Source organism: Aotus nancymaae, unplaced genomic scaffold, assembly GCF_030222135.1.
Source record: "Aotus nancymaae isolate 86718 unplaced genomic scaffold, 86718_ANA_hifiasm-v0.15.2.pri h1tg000011l, whole genome shotgun sequence".
In the NCBI taxonomy this organism is placed as follows: Eukaryota; Metazoa; Chordata; class Mammalia; order Primates; family Aotidae; genus Aotus; species Aotus nancymaae.
In genome coordinates, this window is record NW_026988422.1 from 86,431,843 (window position 1) to 86,452,340 (window position 20,498).

Genomic DNA, 20,498 nt, shown 5'->3' on the forward strand with positions numbered 1-20,498 from the left:
CCAGCGGGAGTCCCACAGGCCTGGCTGGGAACCCCACTCTCCTACTTAATGCGGTGTGACCCGGGTCAGCCGCTTCACCTCTTCGCATTTACGCATTTCAAGCAAGGCTAGACGGCGAGAGGGGCGCCAGGCCCTGTGCACAGCGCGCCGCCTGTGCAGCCCCGCCTAGGGCGCCTCCTCAGAGGGGCGTCTGGGGGAGTTGGGGTGGGACCGGGCGCCCCCGCAGCTGGCGCGGAGCCAGTCTGTGACGCTGGAACGCGGTCAAGCGCTCCCCTTCCAGGCGGCCTATCAGAAGCAGTCGTCGGACAATGGCCCCGCGCCCGCCAGCCCGGTCCTTCCCGTGGCGTCCCCCGCGCCCCACATAACGTGAGACGCGCGGTCGGACCCCCCCACTCCAGCCTGGTTGCTGGGAGGAAGTGACCGCGCCCCGCATCCCCCGCTGGGCAGGCCGGGCGCGCCCGGCCCCAGGGACGCAGGGACACGGCGGGGCGGCACAGGGCCTGGGCCTCTGCCCGCGGGTTTTCCGCGGTTGCAGGGGGCGGGGCGGGGCGGGGCTGAACTGAGACTATTTCAGACCTCGCGGAACTGGGGCCAGGACAGCGGCGGCCGGGCCAGGACGTGGTGAGTGACCTCTGCCTCCACGCGCCCATCCCCGCATCTCCGCGCGGCTCCTCGCCCGCCCCGACCCCGAGGCTCCCCCGGATCCTGTCGCGGCGGCGGGGACAGGAGGGGGCGGGACGCTCCCAGGACCCCCAGCCTCGGGCGGCCCCATTGCCAGGGAAACTGAGGCCCTGGCGCCAAGCGTCCCCTTGCCCGGGCACAGAGGGGTCGGGGTTGGCGCTCGCGGCGAAGGGCTGGGTCCTGCCAGAGACAGGGAGGGCGGGGCTGGGGAAGGCACAGGAGTCTCCCCTCCGTTAGCAGCAGGGAGGACCAGGCCCAGCGTGACTCCCCGGCCACGCGACACAGGCCAAGCCACTTCCTCACCTGTGCCCGCGTGCCCTCATCGGGGGATAGGTGCGCCTTCCACATCCTGCCCAGGACTGAAGGAACCGGGCCCAGGGAGCTCCCGGACGGGGAAGGCGAGCCAGGCCCGTGGGCCTGAGGAGAAGCTGGGCAGTGGGAGGCTGGGGGCGCTGTGGAGCCACTGGCCGTGCGCACACTACGAGCCTCCGAGCAGGCCCGTTCTGGTCTCCGTGGGCCCAAACAGCGGCGAGGCTCAAAGGAGCGCCCCTCCTCCCCTTCTTCGCCCCCACCTGCAGGACAGACTCGGGGCGCAAAAGACTCACCCCGACGGCCGCGCTGTGCGGTTTGGCCACATCCCTTCAGCAGCACTGTGAGGTGGGGGTCCTCACCCCCATTCCAAAGATGGGGAGACTGAGCCTTGCGGAGGAAGGAGGTGCGCAGTCCACGCCCTAGTGAGAGGTGCGCGGAGCCCTCACCGCGACTGTTTCTCTTTCCATGGCACCAGCTGCCTCTGAGAGTGCCTGGGATGAGGCGCGCTGGGGTTCGCGTCACAGAGGGGAGAAGGCGGCCATGTTGAGGGGTCCTGTAGGAGCTGGCCTGGGGTCGGATAGAGCCTAGCACATGCGGGGACTGAGGAGCTGCGTCCTATTGGGAGGGGTGGGACAGGGAAGGCTGAGGTGAGGCTGGCAGGGAGCACTGGTGGTAAGGGCTGCCCTCCCCCACCCCAGGAGGACGGCAGAGGTGGGGCCTGGGTGCCCAGGGTGGGGCTGAGCAGCCCTTCCAGACAGACCAGCTCCTGTGGGTGCTTGGCATGCACTTGAGAGGGGCTGGGAGGCGAAGTTGGGGCCCTGGGTGGGAGGCAGAGATGCCCTGTGGCCTTGCCCTGGAGGCTCCCCGGAGCATGCCCCTCTTGGTCCTGGAGTGGAACGCTCAACCCAAATGGCACCCGGGAGGCCAGTGTGACCCTGCCCATGGCGCCTGGTGAGCATGGGGGAGGCTGGGGGTGGGAGAAGCCCGGGTTTCCCGTCCCTCAGGAGGCTCTGGCCAAGCCTCCCCAGGATGGGGACAGGGTATCGGTTCTTGCGGAGGCAGCAGGGCCAATCTGAGCCCCCATGCCTGCTGTGCTCGGGGCAAACACCTCCTACTTAGCCTGTTTCTCCTCTGGATGGCGGGTCATCCTGCTGCCTTGTGGGGCTGTTTCAGGGGTCACTTGAAGTTAACATGATACATGAGACAAGTTAACATGATACATGAGACAAGGCTGCATGTATTTAGTCTTGGGGTGGGGCAGCCATGGCATCATGGTCACAGGTCACCTCGGTTCTCGGGGAGGCCCAAGCCCCTGACTGCTTCCCCCTTTCAGGTTAGCCGTGCTCGCCTCCAGGGGCCCTGCCTTGCTGTGACAATGGCCAGGTGCTGGGTGGGGACTGGGGGAGGCTCGGGTCTTGGCTCTCTGGATGTAGCTTGCAGGGCTGTGGGGGATGTGGAGGCAGGGGGAGAGCTGGGCTCTGGGACCAGGTGACCTGAGTTCCAAGCCCAAGCTGTTGACCATAGGCACAATTTAAGCCAAAATAACACCCTTCCGGACGAGAGAGGAAGAGATGGGATGGGCACCCAGAAAGGCTGCAGAAACCGGAAGCTTTTGTGATGAAGCTGTCATCCCATTTGGGATTGGGTGGGTGGGGGCTGGGGGCGGGGGAGCCAGGAAGCCTGGGTTCTGGACCCGAGTTGCTGCGTGACCTCAGGCAGCCCTGTGCTTCACTGAGCCTCTTGCCCCCAGTGGTGTGTGAAAGGGTCCCTGAGGTCCCACCCGCTGTGGTTTCTGTAGACCCCTGTCAGGCTCTTCCCCTTCACTGCCCAGCTGCAGGCGCTGTGTTTCTGTGACTCCACGGCTGGATCAGAACTAGGCAAGACGGCAGAGGGGCTGGGGCTGGGGAGAGCAGGCGGGGTTCCAGCCTCAGGCCAGCTTCTGGTGTTCTAGACTCTGGCATGTCCCTGACCTTTCTGGACCTCTGTTCCTTCACTGTCCCATGTTGTTCCTCTTCCCCAGGGTCCTGTGGGGTCAGGGAGGTGTTCACTCCCTGCAGCCCCTGCTCCCTGCCCAGAGGGTGGGCTGTCAGGGAGGGATTTGCCCAAATAAAGGGAAGGCCTCCCTCTGTCTGGGGGGCTTCTGGGGCTGTGGGGTACTGGAAGCGCAGCTGTGGGTGGTGAGGCGCTCGTGGCCAGGGAGGGAGCAAGGTTGTGGGTGCTGATCTGGGCCAGGAGATGGCCAGAGCCCTGGTGCTCGTGTGGGTGAAAACAGACAGAGCCCAGTCAGTGCAGCCACCACAGCTCTGGGCTCCGGCCTGGGAGCCAGGGCCGGGCCATGGTGACCACTGATGCCTTCCCCTCTCCCCTGCAGCAGCCTGCAGGCCTGAGCCAGGGGGATGTTGAAGATGATGACCTACTTCCAAGGCCTCTCAGGCCATCAGTCTGTGCCAGTCATCCTCGACTTCCCCAGAAGTCCCCAAAAGTTGCAGTCAACATCAGAGGCGGAGTCAGAGACCTCCATGTCGGAAGCCTCCTCTGAGGACCTGGTGCCAGCCCTGGAGGCTGGGGCAGCCCTATATAGGGAGGAGGAAAAGGCAGCGAAGAAGAAGGAGAAGAAGTCCAAAGGCCTGGCCAATGTATTCAGCGTCTTCACCAAAGGGAAGAAGAAGAAGGGTCAGCCCAGCTCAGCGGAGCCCGAGGACGCGGCCGGGTCCAGGCAGGGGCTGGATGGCCCAATGCCCACAGGTGCGCTGGGACCCGGGTGGGGCTGGGTCCGGGGTTAGAGCTAGTCCAGGCCTGGACGGGGTGGGCCTCATCCACGTGAGTGAGCCACCTGCACCGTGGGCCAGCATGTGGGGCTGGCATCCGCGTCTGTCTCCCTGCTTTCACCTGTGCCCCAGTCTGGGAGGCTGGGACGGGGGAGACCAGGCCTTCAGCTCAGTCCGGGACACCGAGGTCACCCTTTGGGGTGTCGGCCGCCGGCCCTGCGCGCGACTGGGGGAGGACGGTCCCGCAGGGCGCAGGCGGGCGGGCTGGGGCGGGGACTGACGCGGCGCTCCCGGCGCAGTGGAGGAGCTGAAGGCGGCGCTGGAGCGCGGGCGGCTGGAGGCGGCGCGGCCGCTGCTGGCGCTGGAGCGGGAGCTGGCGACGGCGGCGGCGGGCGGCGCGAGCGCGGAGGAGCTGGTGCGGCGGCAGAGCAAGGTGGAGGCGCTGTACGAGCTGCTGCGCGACCAAGTGCTGGGCGTCCTGCGGCGGCCGCTGGAGGCGGCGCCCGAGCGGCTGCGCCAGGCGCTGGCGGTGGTGGCCGAGCAGGAGCGCGAGGACCGGCAGGCGGCGGCGGCCGGGCCAGGGACCTCGGCGCTGGCGACCACGCGCCCGAGGCGCTGGCTGCAGCTGTGGCGGCGCGGCGTGGCGGAGGCGGCCGAGGAGCGCATGGGCGGGCGGCCGGCCGAGGGCGCCGAGGTCCCCGAGGGCGTCTTTCTGCACATGGGCCGCACCATGAAGGAGGACCTGGAGGCCGTGGTGGAGCGGCTGAAGCCGCTGTTCCCCGCCGAGTTCGGCGTCGTGGCGGCCTACGCCGAGAGCTACCACCAGCACTTCGCGGCCCACGTGGCCGCCACCGCGCAGTTCGAGCTGTGCGAGCGCGACGCCTTCATGCTGCTGGTCTGGGTGCAGAACCTCTACCCCAAGTGAGCGGGCGGGGCTCGCCCGGGCGGGCCGGGAGGGTGTCCTCTGCAGGAGGCCAGTGAGCTGTGCCCCGCCAGCTTTAGTGAGGCGGTGCTTGCAGAGTTTTGGGTCTGACAGTGCGGGGGTGGCACTTGGACTCCCTGGGGCAGAGACTGGGCTTGGGCACAGGGATAAGGCTGGGGCTGGGTCCGCTTTGCTTTTGGAATCCTTAATTTTCTAGGCCTCAGTTACATTCTGCTGTTGGGGAAACAGAGGCACAGAAAATGGTAGGGATTTCATTCATTCACGGGTGCCCAGTCTGAAGAGGGGGCAAAGCAATCAATAACCACGCAGAGCTGAAAGGGCTGTGGCAGCGGAGGCCAGGCCCTGGGAGCCCAGAGCAGGGACCCAGAGCAGGCCTGGAGAAGTCAGGGAAGCCAGCCTGGAGGAAGCGGAAGCCAGCGGTTCTTCTCTGAGCCAGGGAATCAGGCGGGGAGGCTGGAGAAGGGGTGATAGGGCAGGCAGGGAAGAAGGTGAGAGGAAGGTCGGTGTGCCTGAGCATGTCCTCTTCCAGGGCACTCTGGAGTTGAGCAGAGCTTGCCAGAGTGTTTGGATTTACTGGGTGGGCTATGCGGGCACCCCCAGGCAGGAGAGTCCACAATGGGGGGGCTAGGGCCAGGTGTCTTGTTGGAAAGACCCCCATTGTGTGGGGTTACCGTGTCAGCCCCCAGCAGAGCTGGAGCCCTCGGGTGCAGCCTCAGGCATCCCCTGACTCCATGGGTCCCTGGGTGTGCCCATCATGCACATGGTCTGCATGGAGAGTTCGTACTGCTGTGTGGACAGGCCCAGGGCGGGGGAGTCCAGGGGCTGTTATTGTGGGGCTTGACCACTGCTGGCCCCAGATCCTAGTGTGAAGTCTTAGGAAGGAAGCGGGAGGTGTAGACAGCGTGGGCAGTGTCTGCTGTCTCGGGGCCTTTGGGTGGCCTATGGGCTCAGTTGGTGTTGAAGGGTCAGCCTCTGGCAGAAGGACAGAGAAATGGTCCAGTGGGGAGGGTGGGAGGGGGTGAGCAGGGCATAGGGGAACTGGCACAGGGCGGGGGCCGTGGAAGAGACAGCCTAGCCCAGAGCCAGTGCCTGCTTTCTCGTCCTGACTCACCAGGAAGTGCTGGGCACCTGTGCCCCTTCCTGTCAGTCTTCCTGTCACAGCGACCTCGGGATCTGTTGGCCTGGGGTTAGCAAAACAGGCAACCAAAGCCAAGCTGGGCACGGAGTCCTGGCGAGAGGGTGTCCGGGGGCATCATTGAAGTTTCTGTGCCAGAAATGTGGGGAACAGAGGGACACAGCTGTGTCTGGATTTGGTTAGGGGCAGAGAGGAGGTCATTGTAAGCCTCTAGGCAGACAAAGGTCTCTTAGGAAGTGCCAGGGCTGGGCAGTCCCCTGGGAACTCTGGGACCCTGCAGAGGTGCCGGGAGTGTGAGCTGAGATGCCTCTGTGGAGCAGTTTGGCACAGCCCTTCCTGCCCATGATGTCCCACTCCTGGGGTTGGGAGGTGGCTGGGGCTGGCGCGCAGTGGGCTGGCAGCTGGCTGGATCCCAGGGCTGCTGTGACTAGGAGCAGTGTTTTATCTGGATGAGAGGTAGCCTCGGAGCAGGAAGATCAGGTCTTAAAGGTGGCTCTGGCTACTGGGTCAAGAAGGACCCGTTGGAGGTGACAGAAGGAGCGGAGGCTAGGAGGAGGCTTGTGCAGTGAGCCAGCAGGGAGCTGGTGGCGGCCGGCCGGGGTGCCCGGGTGGTTTGAGGCTGGTGAGGTGGGGGAGGGGGTATTTTGGAGCAGGACCTAAAGAGCAGGGTGAGAGTCAGAGGAGGCACAATGACTTCGGAGTTTCTGTTCCGAACCAAACGAAGTAGACGGAAGACCCATCGTCTGGGATGGGAACCAGGGTTGGGGTGCGGGAGGGTGTGCTGGGCCGAGTCTGGGCCTGCCGGAGACCAAGGCCGAGGGCATGGGCTCTTGCTTGGGTGGTGCTGAGTGGGTATAGCTGTCCTCATGCCAGCCTCCCCTGCCTGCAGTGACATCCTCAACAGCCCCAAGCTGGTGGGTGAGCTGCAGGGTGTGGGGCTCGGGAGCCTCCTGCCCCCCAAGCAGATCCGGCTGCTGGAGGCTACATTCCTGTCCAATGAGGCGGTGAGTCTGCACCTGGGCCAGGGAGGGGCAGGGAGGCGCCAGAGGAGAGGCTCAGAGACAGACAGAACATGGGCAGGGGCTTCCAGGTGAGCAAGGTGAGGGGTCAGCGCCCCCATGACCTGCCCTTCCCCCCCAGGCCAATGTGAAGGAGTTGATGACCCGAGCGCTGGAGCTAGAGGCGCAGCGCTGGGCTGAGGACGTGCCTCCCCAGAGGCTGGATGGCCACTGCCACAGCGAGCTGGCCATCGACATCATCCAGGTACTGCGCTCTGCCCCGGGGCACGTTCCTCCTGTGTGCCGACCCACACCCGCCTCGGGTAGCCCCTCTGTTCCAGCCTGTTTCCTCCCTGTACCCCGCCCCCTCGTCCAAGCGAGCCCTTGCTCAGCTCACCCACCACCGCCCCACAGATCATCTCCCAGGCCCAGGCCAAAGCCGAGAGCATCACGCTGGACTTGGGCTCACAGATAAGGCAGGTGCTGCTGGCGGAGCTGCTTGCGTTCCTGAGGAGGTGGGTGTGTGCCCAGGACGGGGTCCCTGTAGCCACCTCTCTCAGAGCCACGGCCCCTCCCTAAGTGCCTCCGTGAGGAGCCGAGCTGGCTCCCCACCCCCCACCCCATCCCTGTCATTCTGAGCCAGGAGTCATTTCCCACCCAGCCAGGGCACTGAGACCTCAGGTGGTCCCACCTCCACCAGGATTCAATGTGGGAGGCTCGTGCGTCCACCCTGCAGCAAAGCTCCCATCAGAGCAGCCTCCCGGCTTCAAAGATGCCCTGTGAGGGGCTGAGACCCCGGCACCCCTTCACACAACACCCCCAGTCTGCACTGCCCGAATTCTCTCTGCTCTCTCGCTGTCCACCTCTGAGGGCTTCTCCACCCAACCACACCCTCACCGCTACCTGGACTCCCAACTCTAGAGGGGGCCTGGGATAGGAGCTGGGGGCAGCAGAGCTGGGCTGGTACCTCTTCAGGAGCCCTGGCCTTAGCTTCTGAAGCCAGCTCTATGATGCTCAGGGGCTAGCGGCCCCTCTCTGGGCGATGGGGAGCCAAACAGAAAAGCGCCCTGTGCCCCCGAGGAGCTGGCAGGGCGGCTGGGAGGCTGCTGCTGCCGTCCCAGGGTCTGTGCTGGTCCTGAATGTGCCCCTTCTGACTTCGCCAGCTACCAGCACGACTTTAATGAATTTCTGGAGAGAGGCAAAAGGCTGAGAAGTTACAGGGCCAATGTCATTGCCAACATCAACAACTGCCTGTCCTTCCGGTGAGTGTTGGGAGGGGCTTGCGGAGCGGGAGTCACTTGGCGGGCAGTGACTGGGAGAGGATGGCTGGGAGGTGGAGGAGGAGGAGCTGCTTAGGCCAAGAAGTGGAATTCAAACCAGGACGTGAGCGGAAGCCGCCAGGGCCTGCAGCAGCAGCAGCAGCGAACATTTCCCCAGCGCTGGCTGCACACAGGCAGATGCTTCGCCTGTTATTTTATCCTTAAAGCAACCCTGTGACGTAGGAACAGTGATCTGTCTATTAGGCAGATGGGCGAAGCGCTGGAGGAGGCTAACTCGCCCTCAGTTACAAGGGGATGCAGTGGACGGGTGTCTTGAGGGCGTGGAGAACATGAATGGGAGGACTTGATCCCCAGGGAATGGGGAGCCATTGAGGGTTCTAGAGTGGGGGGGTGCTGCCTGGCTCCCTGGGTACAGGGCTATAGGCTGGTGTGACCTCTCTACCTCCACCTTCCAGGACATCCATGGAGCAGAAGTGGCAGGTACCCCAGGACACCCTGAGCCTCCTGCTGGGCCCCCTGGGTGAGCTCAAGAGCCACGGCTTTTCCACCCTGCTCCAGAGCCTGTGTGAGGACCTGAAGGTAGCGGAAGCCTCTTTCCCTCAGCTCCATGTTCGGGGTGCTCAGGGAGGGGCTGGGAGGTGCCCCCGGGGAGGAGTGGCAGAAGCAAAGATGTGGGGAGACATGCTGCAGGCCTGTGAATGGCACTGTGGCCAGCTCTGGTGCAGGGGTGAGGCCTGGTGGCGGGGACCCTGGCAGGCTTTAACTCCGTCCGCCACTGTCCTGGGGCTTGGCCTGAGAGGGGCCGCCTGGGGCTGGGAGGGCCTGGAGAAGGTTCACTGCCCCTCCCCCATTCAGACCCAGCCCAGTCCCAAGCCTGCAGCCCCTTTTCCTCCAGCCGCCACAGCCCTTCCTCCCCACCCCTGTCCCCACATCAGACTCCCAGCAGCTGAGGCTCAGGGCTGTTGGCAGCCAGGGTCACATCTGTTATGGGCCAAGAAATCCACAGAAAATGCTGTGAAAACAAGTAATTCCTTTAGCAGGGGGTAAAGTGTGGGAAGGGGTGGGGTTCCCTGCCCCATGGCCTGAATGTGGTGGAAGCCCGAGCAGTGACCCCAGATCGCTCGGCACCGATCTCCCGGGCTCAGCCAAGCACAAGGTCCTGTTTATGCAGGAATTTATTTATTTAGAAGGCAGTGGACTTGGCCTCAGGGCTGCAGACAGCCTGTCCTGGCTCCTGAGCCAAGGCTGGGTAACCTTGGAGAAGGGTGCACAGAGCTGGCCCCCACTTCCTGTCTGTAGCAGGGACCTGAGCTCGGTCCGGGTTCCCTGGGAGTCCTTGAGTGCCCCTGCCCCTCCGCCAGGCACATGTGTCGATGTGCGTGTCTGCGTGTCTGTGGCTGGCAGCCCTTCCTCTCCGGGGCGTGACCACACATCCTGCATCTCCTGTCTCAGCCGCTGTTCAAGAGGTTTTCGCACACCCGCTGGGCGGTCCCCATGGAGACCCTGGAGAAAATCATTGCCACCGTGGGCGTAAGGCTGCCTGAGTTCTCGGAACTTCAGGACTGTTTCCAGGAGGTGAGGAGGCTGTGGGCTGGTGGCTGGGTCTCGGGGAATGGGGGCAGCCGGATACGCACACTAACACGTCTGTGTACACTCACTCACACGTGCCCACGTGCATGTGAACGCACGAGCACGTGTGCAGCCTTTTGCTCTGGTATCTGCCTCTCCCTGGCTTCCTGGCTACACGGCTTCAAGGGAGGTGGCGGGCTCCCCTGAGCGGACAGCTCACACGCGCCCACCGCTCGCCCTCCCAGGAGCTCATGGAGGCCGTGCACCTGCACCTGGTGAAGGAGTACATCATTCAACTCAGCAAGCGGCGCCTGGTCCTCAAGACGGCGGAGCAGCAGCAGCAGCTGGCGGCGCACATCCTGGCCAACGCTGACGCCATCCAGCACTTCTGCACCGAGCACGTAAGCCCCTGCCCACCCTCCCAGCCCCTCTGGAACGGCTGCCTCTTCCGCCCTAGTCCTTTCCGGTCAGAGACAGCCTCTCCAAGCCCAACCCGGTGCTGACCCAAGCCTCTGGACCCCTGGGTCCCTCCAACCACGTCCACTCCTGCAGGGCTCCCGTGCGACCTGGCTGCAGCCTGCTCTCCGCACACTGGCCGAGATCGTCCGCCTGCAGGACCCCAGTGCCATCAAGATTGAGGTGGCCACTTATGCCACCTGCTACCCTGACTTCAGGTGAGAACATGGGGCACCTCAGGACCACGTCACATCACTGCAGCCGGGGCCTCACAGGGCTGGCATTGGGAACCCAGATCCTGGCAGCTGCCCACATGCCAGTCACCGTGTGAACCTCCCCAGGGGCTTACCCCTATGGCCTTCGCCACAGCCCTATGAGGCCGATACGTTCCATCCCCATTTCACGGGGGAGGCCTGGAGAGCTCCCAGCATGTGTCCAAGGTGACACTGGCTACACGGCCCACACTCTTAGCTCTGCCTGATGCTGCCTCTCGCAGGGGAGATTGAGACCAGAGAGGCCAGGGTCACCAAGCCTGGGGGCTTCTGGGACCTGGGCCTATGCCCTGGGATCCAGGGCTCATATTCAGGAGTGGAGGCTTAGCCCCTGGCTGCCTGAGGGTCTGGTAAGCCAGGGACATTGTTTCTGCCTAGGCTGGGTCCTCTGACATGTTAGGCTCCGTCTGAACGGGTCTTGACTGGGGTTGACCCCAACTGCCCCAGTTTAGCCAAGTCCAGCCCCTGTCCGATCCATTCCACCCAACCATTCATTCGCCCACCCATACAAGCACCCATCTACTCATCCACCCATCCCTCCACCCACTGGCTGGCTGGCTATCTTCTCACCCACCAATCCACCTATCTACCCATCCACCCACCCACCCATCTATCCATCCACCTACCCATATAAGCAAGCACCCATTCACCCATCTACTCATCCACCCATCCCTCCACCCATCTAGCTATCCATCCACTCAGCCACACACCCATGCATTTACTCACATCCATGCACCTATCCCTCCACCCATCTGACCATCTGTCCTCTCACCCACCAATCACCTGTCTATCCACCCACCCACCCATCCATATATTCATCCACCTACCCATATAAGCACCCACACACCCATCTATCCACCCATCTGTTATTCCAACCACCCACATAAGTACCCATCCACCCATCTACTTATCCACCCATCCCTCCACCCATCTAGCTATCCACCCACCCACCCACCCACCAGCCCGTGCATCTACTCACACCCATGCACCCATCCCTCCACCCATCTAGCTATCCACCCACCCACCCACCCACCAACCCGTGCATCTACTCACACCCATGCACCCATCCCTCCACCCATCTAGCTATCCACCCACTCAACCACCCACCCGCCCATGCATCTACTCACACCCATGCACCCATCCCTCCACCCATCTAGCTATCCACCCACCCACCCACCCACCAACCCGTGCATCTACTCACACCCATGCACCCATCCCTCCACCCATCTAGCTGTCCACCCACCCACCCACCCACTAACCCGTGCATCTACTCACACCCATGCACCCATCCCTCCACCCATCTAGCTGTCCACCCACCCGCCCACCCACTAACCCGTGCATCTACTCACATCCATGCACCCATCCCTCCACCCATCTAGCTCTCATCCATCTGCTCACACACCCATCATCCATCTACCCGTCCCACCAACAAAATTATGGAGCAGGCTTCGAGGTGTCAGCCTCTGTTCTAGTTACCGGATGCAATGAAGTACAAGCGAGGCCAGGTCTCCGTCCTCCCTTAGGTAGCTCACATTCTGCTTAGGGCCAGCAATAGCAATGACATAATCAGGGAAAGAGACAGACAACTGCAAGCTGTAAAGACGTTTACCCAAGGTCGTGAACGAGTTTAGAGACAAGAAAGCCTCTTGGGGGTGGACATCTTAGCGGAGACCTATGGGGTGGGAAGAGGCGATCATCTCACAGCCTGGGAAGAGCATCGCAGGGAGAACAGCCAGTGCGCAGGCCCGAAGCAGGCTGGGGCATGGCCGCTCTTGGGACCACCAGGTGGAGTGCATGGGCGAGGGAGAGGGAAGCGCAGCCCCCTCGTGGGCCGGGCCATGGCTGTAGGGCCCTGTGGCACTGGCTGGGAGTGCAGGGAGCCGGTGAGCAGGGGTGTGTCAGGCTGGGCTAACGGGATGCTCTTCTCGCCAGCAAAGGCCACCTGAGCGCCATCCTGGCCATCAAGGGGAACCTATCCAATAGTGATGTCAAGAGCATCCGGAGCATCCTGGACGTCAGCACAGGCGCGCAGGAGCCCTCCAGGCCCCTGTTTTCCCTTATAAAGGTTGGTTAGCTTTTCCTGTGGCCTGACCTGCTTGTGAGTGCCCAGCAAGCGTCCTGGACACCCCGCTGGGAGCTGTTAAGAGCAGCACTGGCTCTTGGGCCTCCTGCGCTCCGAAGCTGCTTCTGCCTAGCCCTGGTGGAGGTGCAGGCCCTGGTGGCTGGAACTGGACAGACCTCGGTTTGTTTACAAGTCCGATGGGGGTAGGAGCCCCCATTGTGGGCAGCAAACCAGGCAACACCAAGAACTCTTTGTAAACGATAGCTGACCGTGCGCGCAAGGAAAGACCCAGCAGGGAGAGTGCGGCCAGGCTCAGGGACCCCGGGCCACCTCTGTCCAGCGCCCTCCACCGTCAGCCTCATGACTCTCCTCCTCGTGAGTGAGGCCGAGGGCCCTCTCCAGCTCCCTGATGGCAGGGGCTGAGCCTCACCCATCTGCACTCTTCAGCCCCGGGCCACCCTGAGCTGGGTTCAGCACGGCTGGAATGGATGACAGAACTGGAAGAGAAAGAAGGAAAGGAAAAGATGAACTCTCATCTGGCAGGGGCTAGTGGGTTCCCATGGCGAGTTAGGGGCACAGCTGGCATAAGATGTCACGCCCAGACAGCCCCACGGCCCCTACAGGCTGGCCCTGCAATGAAGCCCTGACCTCCCTCTGCATCCCCCCAAGGCCTCACCCAGAGGGTGTTCCCCAAGGCCTTGGTGTCCTCCACAGAAGGGCTTGGGACCTCCTGCGTCATCTCAGGCTCCCCCTTCCCCCAGCAGGATTAGGCCCAGAGGGTGCCTCTGTGGGCCCTGCCACCCAGAAGTCTGGCTGAGGTCTGGGCAGGGGCAGGGCAAAGTTGACCTCTGACCTCTGACCCTTTGGCCTCTGTTTCCTATTGCCATGATGGGTTTCCACAAACTTCGTGGATCGAAACGAGGTCCTCCAGTTCTGCGGGTCAGAAGCTGACCAGGGGCGCAAATCTGGGTGTTGGCAGGGCTGCGCTCCTTCTGGAGGCTCAGGGGAGAATTCATTTCTGGCCTTTTCATTTTTAGAGGCTGTCCATACCTCCTGACTTCAGGCCTCTCGATCTCCAGAGCCAGCTGTGGGTGGCTGAATCCTTTTCCCATCACCTCATTGAGGCCTCCCCTCTGCTGCCTCCCTCTACCGCTTTTTATTTTGTTTTGTTTTGGAGACAGGGTCTTACTGTGTTGCCCAGGCTGCAGTGCAGTGGCCTGATCATGGCATCGAGGCTCACTGCAGCCTGGATCTCCCGGTGCAAGTGATCCTCTCGCCTCAATCCCCCGAGTAGCTGGGACTACAGGCGCACGCCCCCACACCCAGCTACTTACCTGTTGTAGATACAGGGTCTCATTCTGTTGCCTAGGCTTATCTGGAACTCCTGGGCTCAATCCATCCTGTAGCCTTAGCCTCCTAAAGCGCTGGGATTATGGGTGTGAGCCACGGCACCCAGCCTGCTCTGCTGCTTTTAAGGACGCCTGTGATCACATCAAGCCTACCCAGAGAACCCAGGTCATCTTTCTATTTTAAGGTCAGCTGATTTGCCACTTTAGTTCCAGCTGCAACTTTAACTCCCACTGGCTGTGTGACCTAACGTCACAAGCTCTGGGGACTGTCATGTGGAGGCCGTTATTCTGCCCACTGCAGCCTCTGTTCATCCCCTGTCCTGCAGGGCGCCTCGCTCTACCCCAGGGAAACATGAGCTCTGTTTAAGGCCCTGCTCCTCCCTGGGCCTGAAAGTTCCCTCTCAGCCCGAGAGGGGGCCCTTCAGACTCAGGCATGACTCAGCCCCGATGATGCCTCTGAAGTGCTGAGTCAGGGTCCGTCCCCTTTTCCCAGGTACTCCCTTATGAAGCTGTAGCCAGGAACTGGCTCGTATAAGTGATGCACAAAGTATGTTTGTAGGAGTTGGTGTGTTTGATATTGTTAATATATGTATTTTTTATAGTACTGCTTTTCTATGTGTGTGGAACAGGATCCAGGTTTTTATAGCTTAAAATAAAACAGAATTCAACATCGGCTGTGGAGTGGCTTATTTGGAGAGCTGCACTATGATAGGGGCTGGGGAGTGGCCTTAGCGGCTTTCTCAGCCTCTTGGTCTGGGCTAACCCTGTCTTCCTAGGCTCTGTGTCAACCCCCAGCCTGTCCCTGCCCCCAGAGCATCTCCTGTGGTCCCAGCAGGACATGTCCCCCACCCTCACACCCTCGCTGTGAGCAAGAGCTTTGGAAGTGTCTGCCTGCAGGACGTGGCCAGTCACTTCACCCTTCCGTGCCTCAGTTTCCTCATCTGTAAAAAGGGGATCGTGACCCCCTGGGGCTTCTTCCACCGTCCATTACTGAGGAAGAGAGTGGGGTGGACACAGGGCAGCCATTTAACCCCATGCATGGATCGCAGTGGGAACTGACTCAACGTTTCTGGAATTGACCTGAAAGCTACAGCTGTGATCACAGGGCCTCAGCTGCCGGGGAAGAGGGGGCCTCTCTGCACCCCAGTCTGGCCTGGAATTTGGGAAGGAGCAGAGTGCCTGGAAGGGAAGCAGGTACCTTGATGAACATTGCAGGAGGCTGGAGGAGGGCCCCAAGGGGAGCCGTGTGGGCCTGCAGAAGGGTCCTGCAGAGGGTGTGGGCTTCAGCAGGGCCTGGGGCGGCAGGGAGCTGGGGTGGCAGGGGGGAAGCCCTTTCTCAAGAGTTCCATTTTTGGGGCCAAAGGGGATGGCATGGGGCCCACGTGCAGTGACAGAAAAGGAGGGAGACGAGGGTCGGGGCAGTGCGGCTTGCCTAGGAGGGGGACGCCAGGAGACCCTCTGCCTGGCTCCTGGACCTGCCCGTCCATGAGGCTGCGGGTCCTGGCCTGGTTGACCCCTCGCCTGGGATCGTAGGCCTCGGACCAGCGTGTCCTGCTCCTCCCCTCGGAGTGGGGGGCAGCGCAATCCTCCCCTGCATGGCCCCCTGACCCCGGGTGAGCTGGCAGGGTTGGGGGGAAGGCGAGACGGGGCTTGAGCCCCGATGGAAGCTGTCGGTGGGCCCTGGCAGACATTCACCCAAGGGTGGTGGGTACTTAGGTCCCAAAGCGACCCCCAGCCTCGCGGGGGCCAGGACGGGCCGAGTCCTCCGAGCGCGGCGGGACTCGGGGCCAGGTGAAACCCCCGGGCTGCGCATCCCCCCAACACCCCCCGCAGAGGGGCGGGCTCCGGGCGCGAGATCCCGGGAGAGGAGGAAGAGGGTGCGGCGGCGCCTCGGAGGTTCCTGCTGTTCCTGCCTTTGGGGCGGGGCCTTCCGGGTCAGTGTCCCGCCAGCGCTCGAATCTGCCCTCGTAACTTCTCCAGGAAAATCTCCGGAGAGGAGGGTCTGCCGGGCGGGGAGGAGCGAGTCCCCGGCGCGGGGACTGGGCGGCCCGAGCGGGGCCGGGGCCAGCGCCTGCTGCCATTGGTGCGAGGACCGGCCCCGGGCTCCTGTGAGCAGGGGCTGAGCGGGGAGGTCGCGGCCCCCGCGGGACACCGGGGCCCCGAACTCCAGCGGTGGGGAGCAGCCGGCCAGGGCCTCCCCGCAGGAGCCGGGAGCAAGCAACCGAGCAGCTCGGGTGCAGGCGCAGGGGACGGGCCTGGGGTCCCCGGGGGTGAAGGGGCGGCTCTGGGGGACGGTCGCTGGAGCCCCGTCCTGAGGAGGGGCCTGGACCAGACCCGGGCTGGGGGGCCCGGCGCGGCAGCGGGGGAGGAGCTTGCGGGGGCCGCGGCGGGAATGGGGAGGGATTCCAGGTCTGAGGCAAAGAAAGAGGGCAGGGCTGGGGACGGAGGTCGTGGAGGGGGAGCCCGCAGGAGGGAGGGGGCTGGCAGGGCAGCTCCTTCCAGCTGTGGAGGGGAACTGCGATTTTCGGCTCATGGCATTTACCGCTTGGAAAGACCCCTCTGCCCTTCACGGGCGCTGGGGTCCCCAGGGGAGGGATGAGGGCGGCAGCGAGGGCACCCCCGTGGAGTGAGATGGAGGGGGCTTTAGGTGGCTGAGGGATAGAGCCCCCCAGGGCCTTCTAAGAGCCCCCAGGCTGGCGGGGCTGCTTCTAGGGACAGGGAAGGCCTAAGTGCCCGGCCAAGTTAGGGGGAGAGCTCTGTCAGCACGTGCGTGCTGGGTCGCCAGGATGTTCCCAAAGTCTTCTCCCGTTTTTTTATTTTTATTTTTTCCTTCTTTTCACAGGTATTGACCCAAAGTATTTTCTGTCACGCCTGGCTGTTGCCCTGGACCCTCATCCCGGCCGAATACCACACGTCTTCAGAAACCCGGCAGGCGCCAGCCGCAGGGGTGGCCTTAAAACCCTGCTTAAACAAGAGACCCGGGGCCTGCCCCACTGCAGCCAGAACGCCAGGGCTCATCAAAGACACTGCCTCATGCCTGCACCTATGCAGGATCAGCAGAGGTCTCTCCCAACCTCTGACCCACTCCCAGAAACTCACTCTTCCACTCCCAATTCCACTCACTCTCTGTGGAATTGGGGGCCCCTTCTTCTGGTGTTATGTTTTCAAAACTCACAGGGACACAAAAGAAAAACTTACCCAGGAGAGAAAATTGGGTCGAACACTTAACATCTCATTCGAGTCTTGCAATGATGGCCATATGTATTTTTGCTAAGTAAATCTTCTATTTATTTATTTCTTTTGAGACAGAATTTTGCTCCTGTCGCCCAGGCTGGAGCGCAGTGACGCGATCTCAGCTCACTGCAACCTCCACCTCCCGGGTTCAAGCAATTCTCTTGCCTCAGCTTCCCGAGTAGCTGGGATTACAGGCGTGTGCCACCGCGCCCCGCTAATTTTGTATTTTTAGTAGAGATGAGGTTTCTCTATGTTGGTCAGGCTGGTCTTGAACTCCAAACCTCAGGTGATCCGCCTGCTTCAGCCTCCCAAAGTGCTGGGATTACAGGTGTGAGCCACCGCGCCCAGCAGTAAATCTTCTATTAATCATTTATTTTTTTAAACTTTGAGATGTCTGCACAACGGACATGTGGTTCATTAGCGTGACCAATACCTCAGTGAGTGACAACACTGTGTGTGAGGCTGTCGGCCACCAGGTGAGCTCATGGCTTTGGGGGCTTTATTTTGCGCACCCCCTGTGGGCTCATGGTTCAGGCTGACAAACGCAGCAACCTGTGAGGCAGCCATTCCCCGTCCAGGAATGTATCTCTCCATGCGCTGGCAGCTGTCCAGTGTGGGTTCAGCGCTGGGCTAGTCCCTTCAATTACAGTAGGAAAACACTGGAAACTCCCTAAATGCCCATCCGCAGTCACCGGGGAATCACTACAGTGCACCCAGACAATGGAGTACTATGCGGCTGTGAAAAAGAATGAGGACGTTCTCTCTGTTCTGTTGTTGAAATTCAGGACATACAATGTTAAATGGAAAAAAACAGTGCAGAGCAGAGTTTGTGTGTGGGGTATGTGTGTGTGTGTGAGAGAGAGAGAGGGAGAGAGGGAGGAAGGAACAGCATTGGATGGGGACAGAGATTAGGCAGGAACTAGTTCACTGTATACCTTGTAACTTTTCACTGAGAGCCATGTGAATGTGTTATATTATTAGCATTTTATAACTGAACGTTTAATTGAGGAACTGAAAGCAGTGTTGCTGGAGACTGGAGGAGACAGGAGGAGATACTTCAGTGTCTTGGGGGTGGGCTCGACCAGCCGTGGGCAGTGCCTCTTTGAAGCGGGTTTATCAGGAACCCGTGACTTTCTCCAGCCAAGCTCAGCGCCGAGGTGTAGGCTGCAGTCACAGGGTTGGGTTTAACCAAGACTCTGGTTTTGTCAGGCCGTCACTCCGGAGGATGATCGCAGAGCCGTGGGAGGGGCTTGCCAGGGAGAAGTCATACTGACGGGCTGTCGGGTCTCACTGCAGGGAGGGTGGGGGCGTGCGTGAGGGGCTGAGGGCTCGAGGCAGCACAGGGTCAGAGGATGGAGGTTGTGGGGGTGGCTGGGACTGCTGGGTATGGTCACTGGAATCCATGAGTGCAGGGACTGAGGCTCTGGTCACAGAGGGGGACCCTTGCAATGGAGGCTGTGCAGGCGCTGTAGTTCCTGGTGAGGACAGTTGGAGTGTGAGCCTGGGAGCCTGACATCCTCAGGAGCTGAGGGCTCGAGGAACTGGGAGGGGGCCTGTGGATGCTCGTGGAGGGGTGGAGGGGGCAGTGGGCAGGGACTGACGTCCTCTGAGGGTGGAGAGGAGAGGCTCAGAGGTGAGCAGATGACCACAGCGACGAGGAAAGCGGAGGTGGCTGAGAGGTGGCCTGCCCTGCGGCGTGGGTAGTCGCTAAAAGGCCGCAGTCTCACCTGCTAGCATCTGCCCCTGGCCCCAGGAAGATGGACAATCCCCAGATTTAGTGGCTGGATCCGGCTTGGGAGCCGCTGTGCCAGAGCCTCAGCTGGGAAGGCTGAGGCAGTGGTGACTCCAGGACGGAAGGAGCCCAGGATGCCCTGATTCCCTGAGCCTTCCAGGTAGGTGGTATAGACGTTGAACCTGCTTAAAGGACTGCAGTGAATCAGAGGTCAGCCCCCCTCTACAGACAGTCATTGTCCCTGCAGAGACACCTGGAGGGCCTGGGATGACCCAGTGTTGGGAGGACGTAGGGACATTGTCTCAAGGGCTCCGTCCAGGACTCCATTCCTGCTGGGCAGACGGCGAGTTGGCAGATGGCTTGTGCTGCCCCCGAAAGCGGGACCCACAGCCTCTCTATCAGCTGCCCCTGGGTACCCAGGTTTGGCAAGACCCCAGGGGAGGGTCCTGGATGGCGGGAGCTGTCGGGTTCGAGGGGAACCCCTGGAACAGTGGGTGTCTCATCTCCCAGTGCGCTAGCCTGGGCTGGGTCACACGGTGGTGGGAGAGGGCAGGCCTAGGGCACAAGCGCTCTTCCGGCTTCTGTTCATGTCACATTTGCTGATGTCCCATTGGTCAAAGCCGGTCACGCCACCAAGCCCAGGTTTGAGGTTGGAGAAATTGGCTCCCTGCCCACCTGCCGCAGCTGCCCTCTGACTGCAATTATTTACATCCCCCATTGAAAAATATATTTACCTCCCTCCCAAGACCCCCCACAAAGTCTCTTCCCATTATGGACCATGGTTGCTGTTCACCATGCTGTGACCTTCCACAGGACTGGCTGTGAATGGAAAGGACACACTCAACATGGGGGGGGGCATGACGGGGACAGACAGCAGCTGCCAGCAGCGCCATCCAAAGGGGCAGGACAGGAGGCCGTGCTAAAGTCCAGCCGCCGCACTTGGCCAGGTCCCTCCCCGCGCCAGGAGATGCGACTGCCTCGGAGGAGCCCAGCTCTGCCCCCGGGTGCTCTAACCATCCATCGCTCCCCACAGCCCTTGGTTCCTCCCCCTGTCCCCTGTGCTCCTGAGGGGTCCTTCTTTGCCGTAACAATCGGTCCATGTCTGCGGCCAAACAGCCTCCTCGGTCTGTGGTCTGTGCCAGTCAGGGTCTCGTCGAGAGGCGGGAACCACACAGCAGCTTGAGCAGGGAATGTTTATGACGAGGAGTCACCGACTGTAACAGGGGACCGGAGTTAACGAGGGACTAGCTACTGAGGACTAAAGAGAGCTCAATACAGGAATGGGAGAGCCCCTAGGTCGAGGCAGAGCTCCATGGAAGGAGCAGGTCTGGAAGGGTGCCCCACCCCCAAACCGGGACCGGGATGCAGGCCTCGGTGGAGAGGACGCAGCCTTGGCGACTTCACCAGGTGCTCTGGAAGAAACCTGCGGGAAAGAACCAGCAGAACCTCCTGAGATGCCAGGTAAGTCATGCACAGCCAGGTGCTGTGCCTCCAAACTTGCTGCAAAGCTACCTGTGCAGGGCCGGGAAAGCCGTCCCGGGAGGCCGTGCAGGTGAGCAGCCACCACAGCGAACAAGAAAACCCCCTCGCTCCCTTGTTGTCCCTCCAGCGCCCTCTACTGACAAGGCACAGCACCGCGCCAGCCGGCGAGAGGGAAAAGCTCCAGAATCCCCAAGCAGGGCGTGAAAGATGGGCCTGGGTCAGAGG

The 20,498-nt window shown here is 62.0% G+C and overlaps 1 protein-coding gene across 4 annotated transcripts; it reads left to right on the forward strand.

Moving 5' to 3' along the window:
• The first annotated feature begins 563 nt into the window (after positions 1-563).
• Positions 564-14,498, forward strand: TNFAIP2 (TNF alpha induced protein 2). Of its 4 annotated transcripts, XM_064375244.1 has the most exons (13): positions 568-621; positions 1,260-1,422; positions 3,365-3,738; positions 4,061-4,682; positions 6,729-6,843; positions 6,980-7,102; positions 7,252-7,352; positions 8,001-8,099; positions 8,573-8,696; positions 9,570-9,692; positions 9,932-10,087; positions 10,239-10,360; positions 12,347-14,498. In XM_064375244.1, exons 3-13 carry the CDS (start codon positions 3,390-3,392, stop codon positions 12,486-12,488), a joined length of 2,076 nt encoding a protein of 691 aa, XP_064231314.1. In that variant the 5' UTR covers positions 568-621; positions 1,260-1,422; positions 3,365-3,389; the 3' UTR covers positions 12,489-14,498. The 4 variants fall into 4 exon arrangements, with proteins under 4 accessions (XP_064231316.1, XP_064231314.1, XP_064231313.1 ...); XM_064375246.1 differs by lacking the exon at positions 1,260-1,422 and having other exon boundaries at positions 564-621; XM_064375243.1 differs by lacking the exon at positions 568-621 and having other exon boundaries at positions 1,181-1,422.
• The last annotated feature ends 6,000 nt before the right edge of the window (positions 14,499-20,498 follow it).

Excerpts from the sequence above, each read along its gene's own strand:
- TNFAIP2 (XM_064375246.1), top strand. The coding sequence starts at position 3,390 with ATGTTGAAGATGATGACCTACTTCCAAGGCCTCTCAGGCCATCAGTCT. Across the intron at positions 4,683-6,728 it reads GTGCAGAACCTCTACCCCAA|TGACATCCTCAACAGCCCCA; the intron begins GTGAGCGGGCGG and ends CCCTGCCTGCAG. Across the intron at positions 6,844-6,979 it reads CATTCCTGTCCAATGAGGCG|GCCAATGTGAAGGAGTTGAT; the intron begins GTGAGTCTGCAC and ends CTTCCCCCCCAG.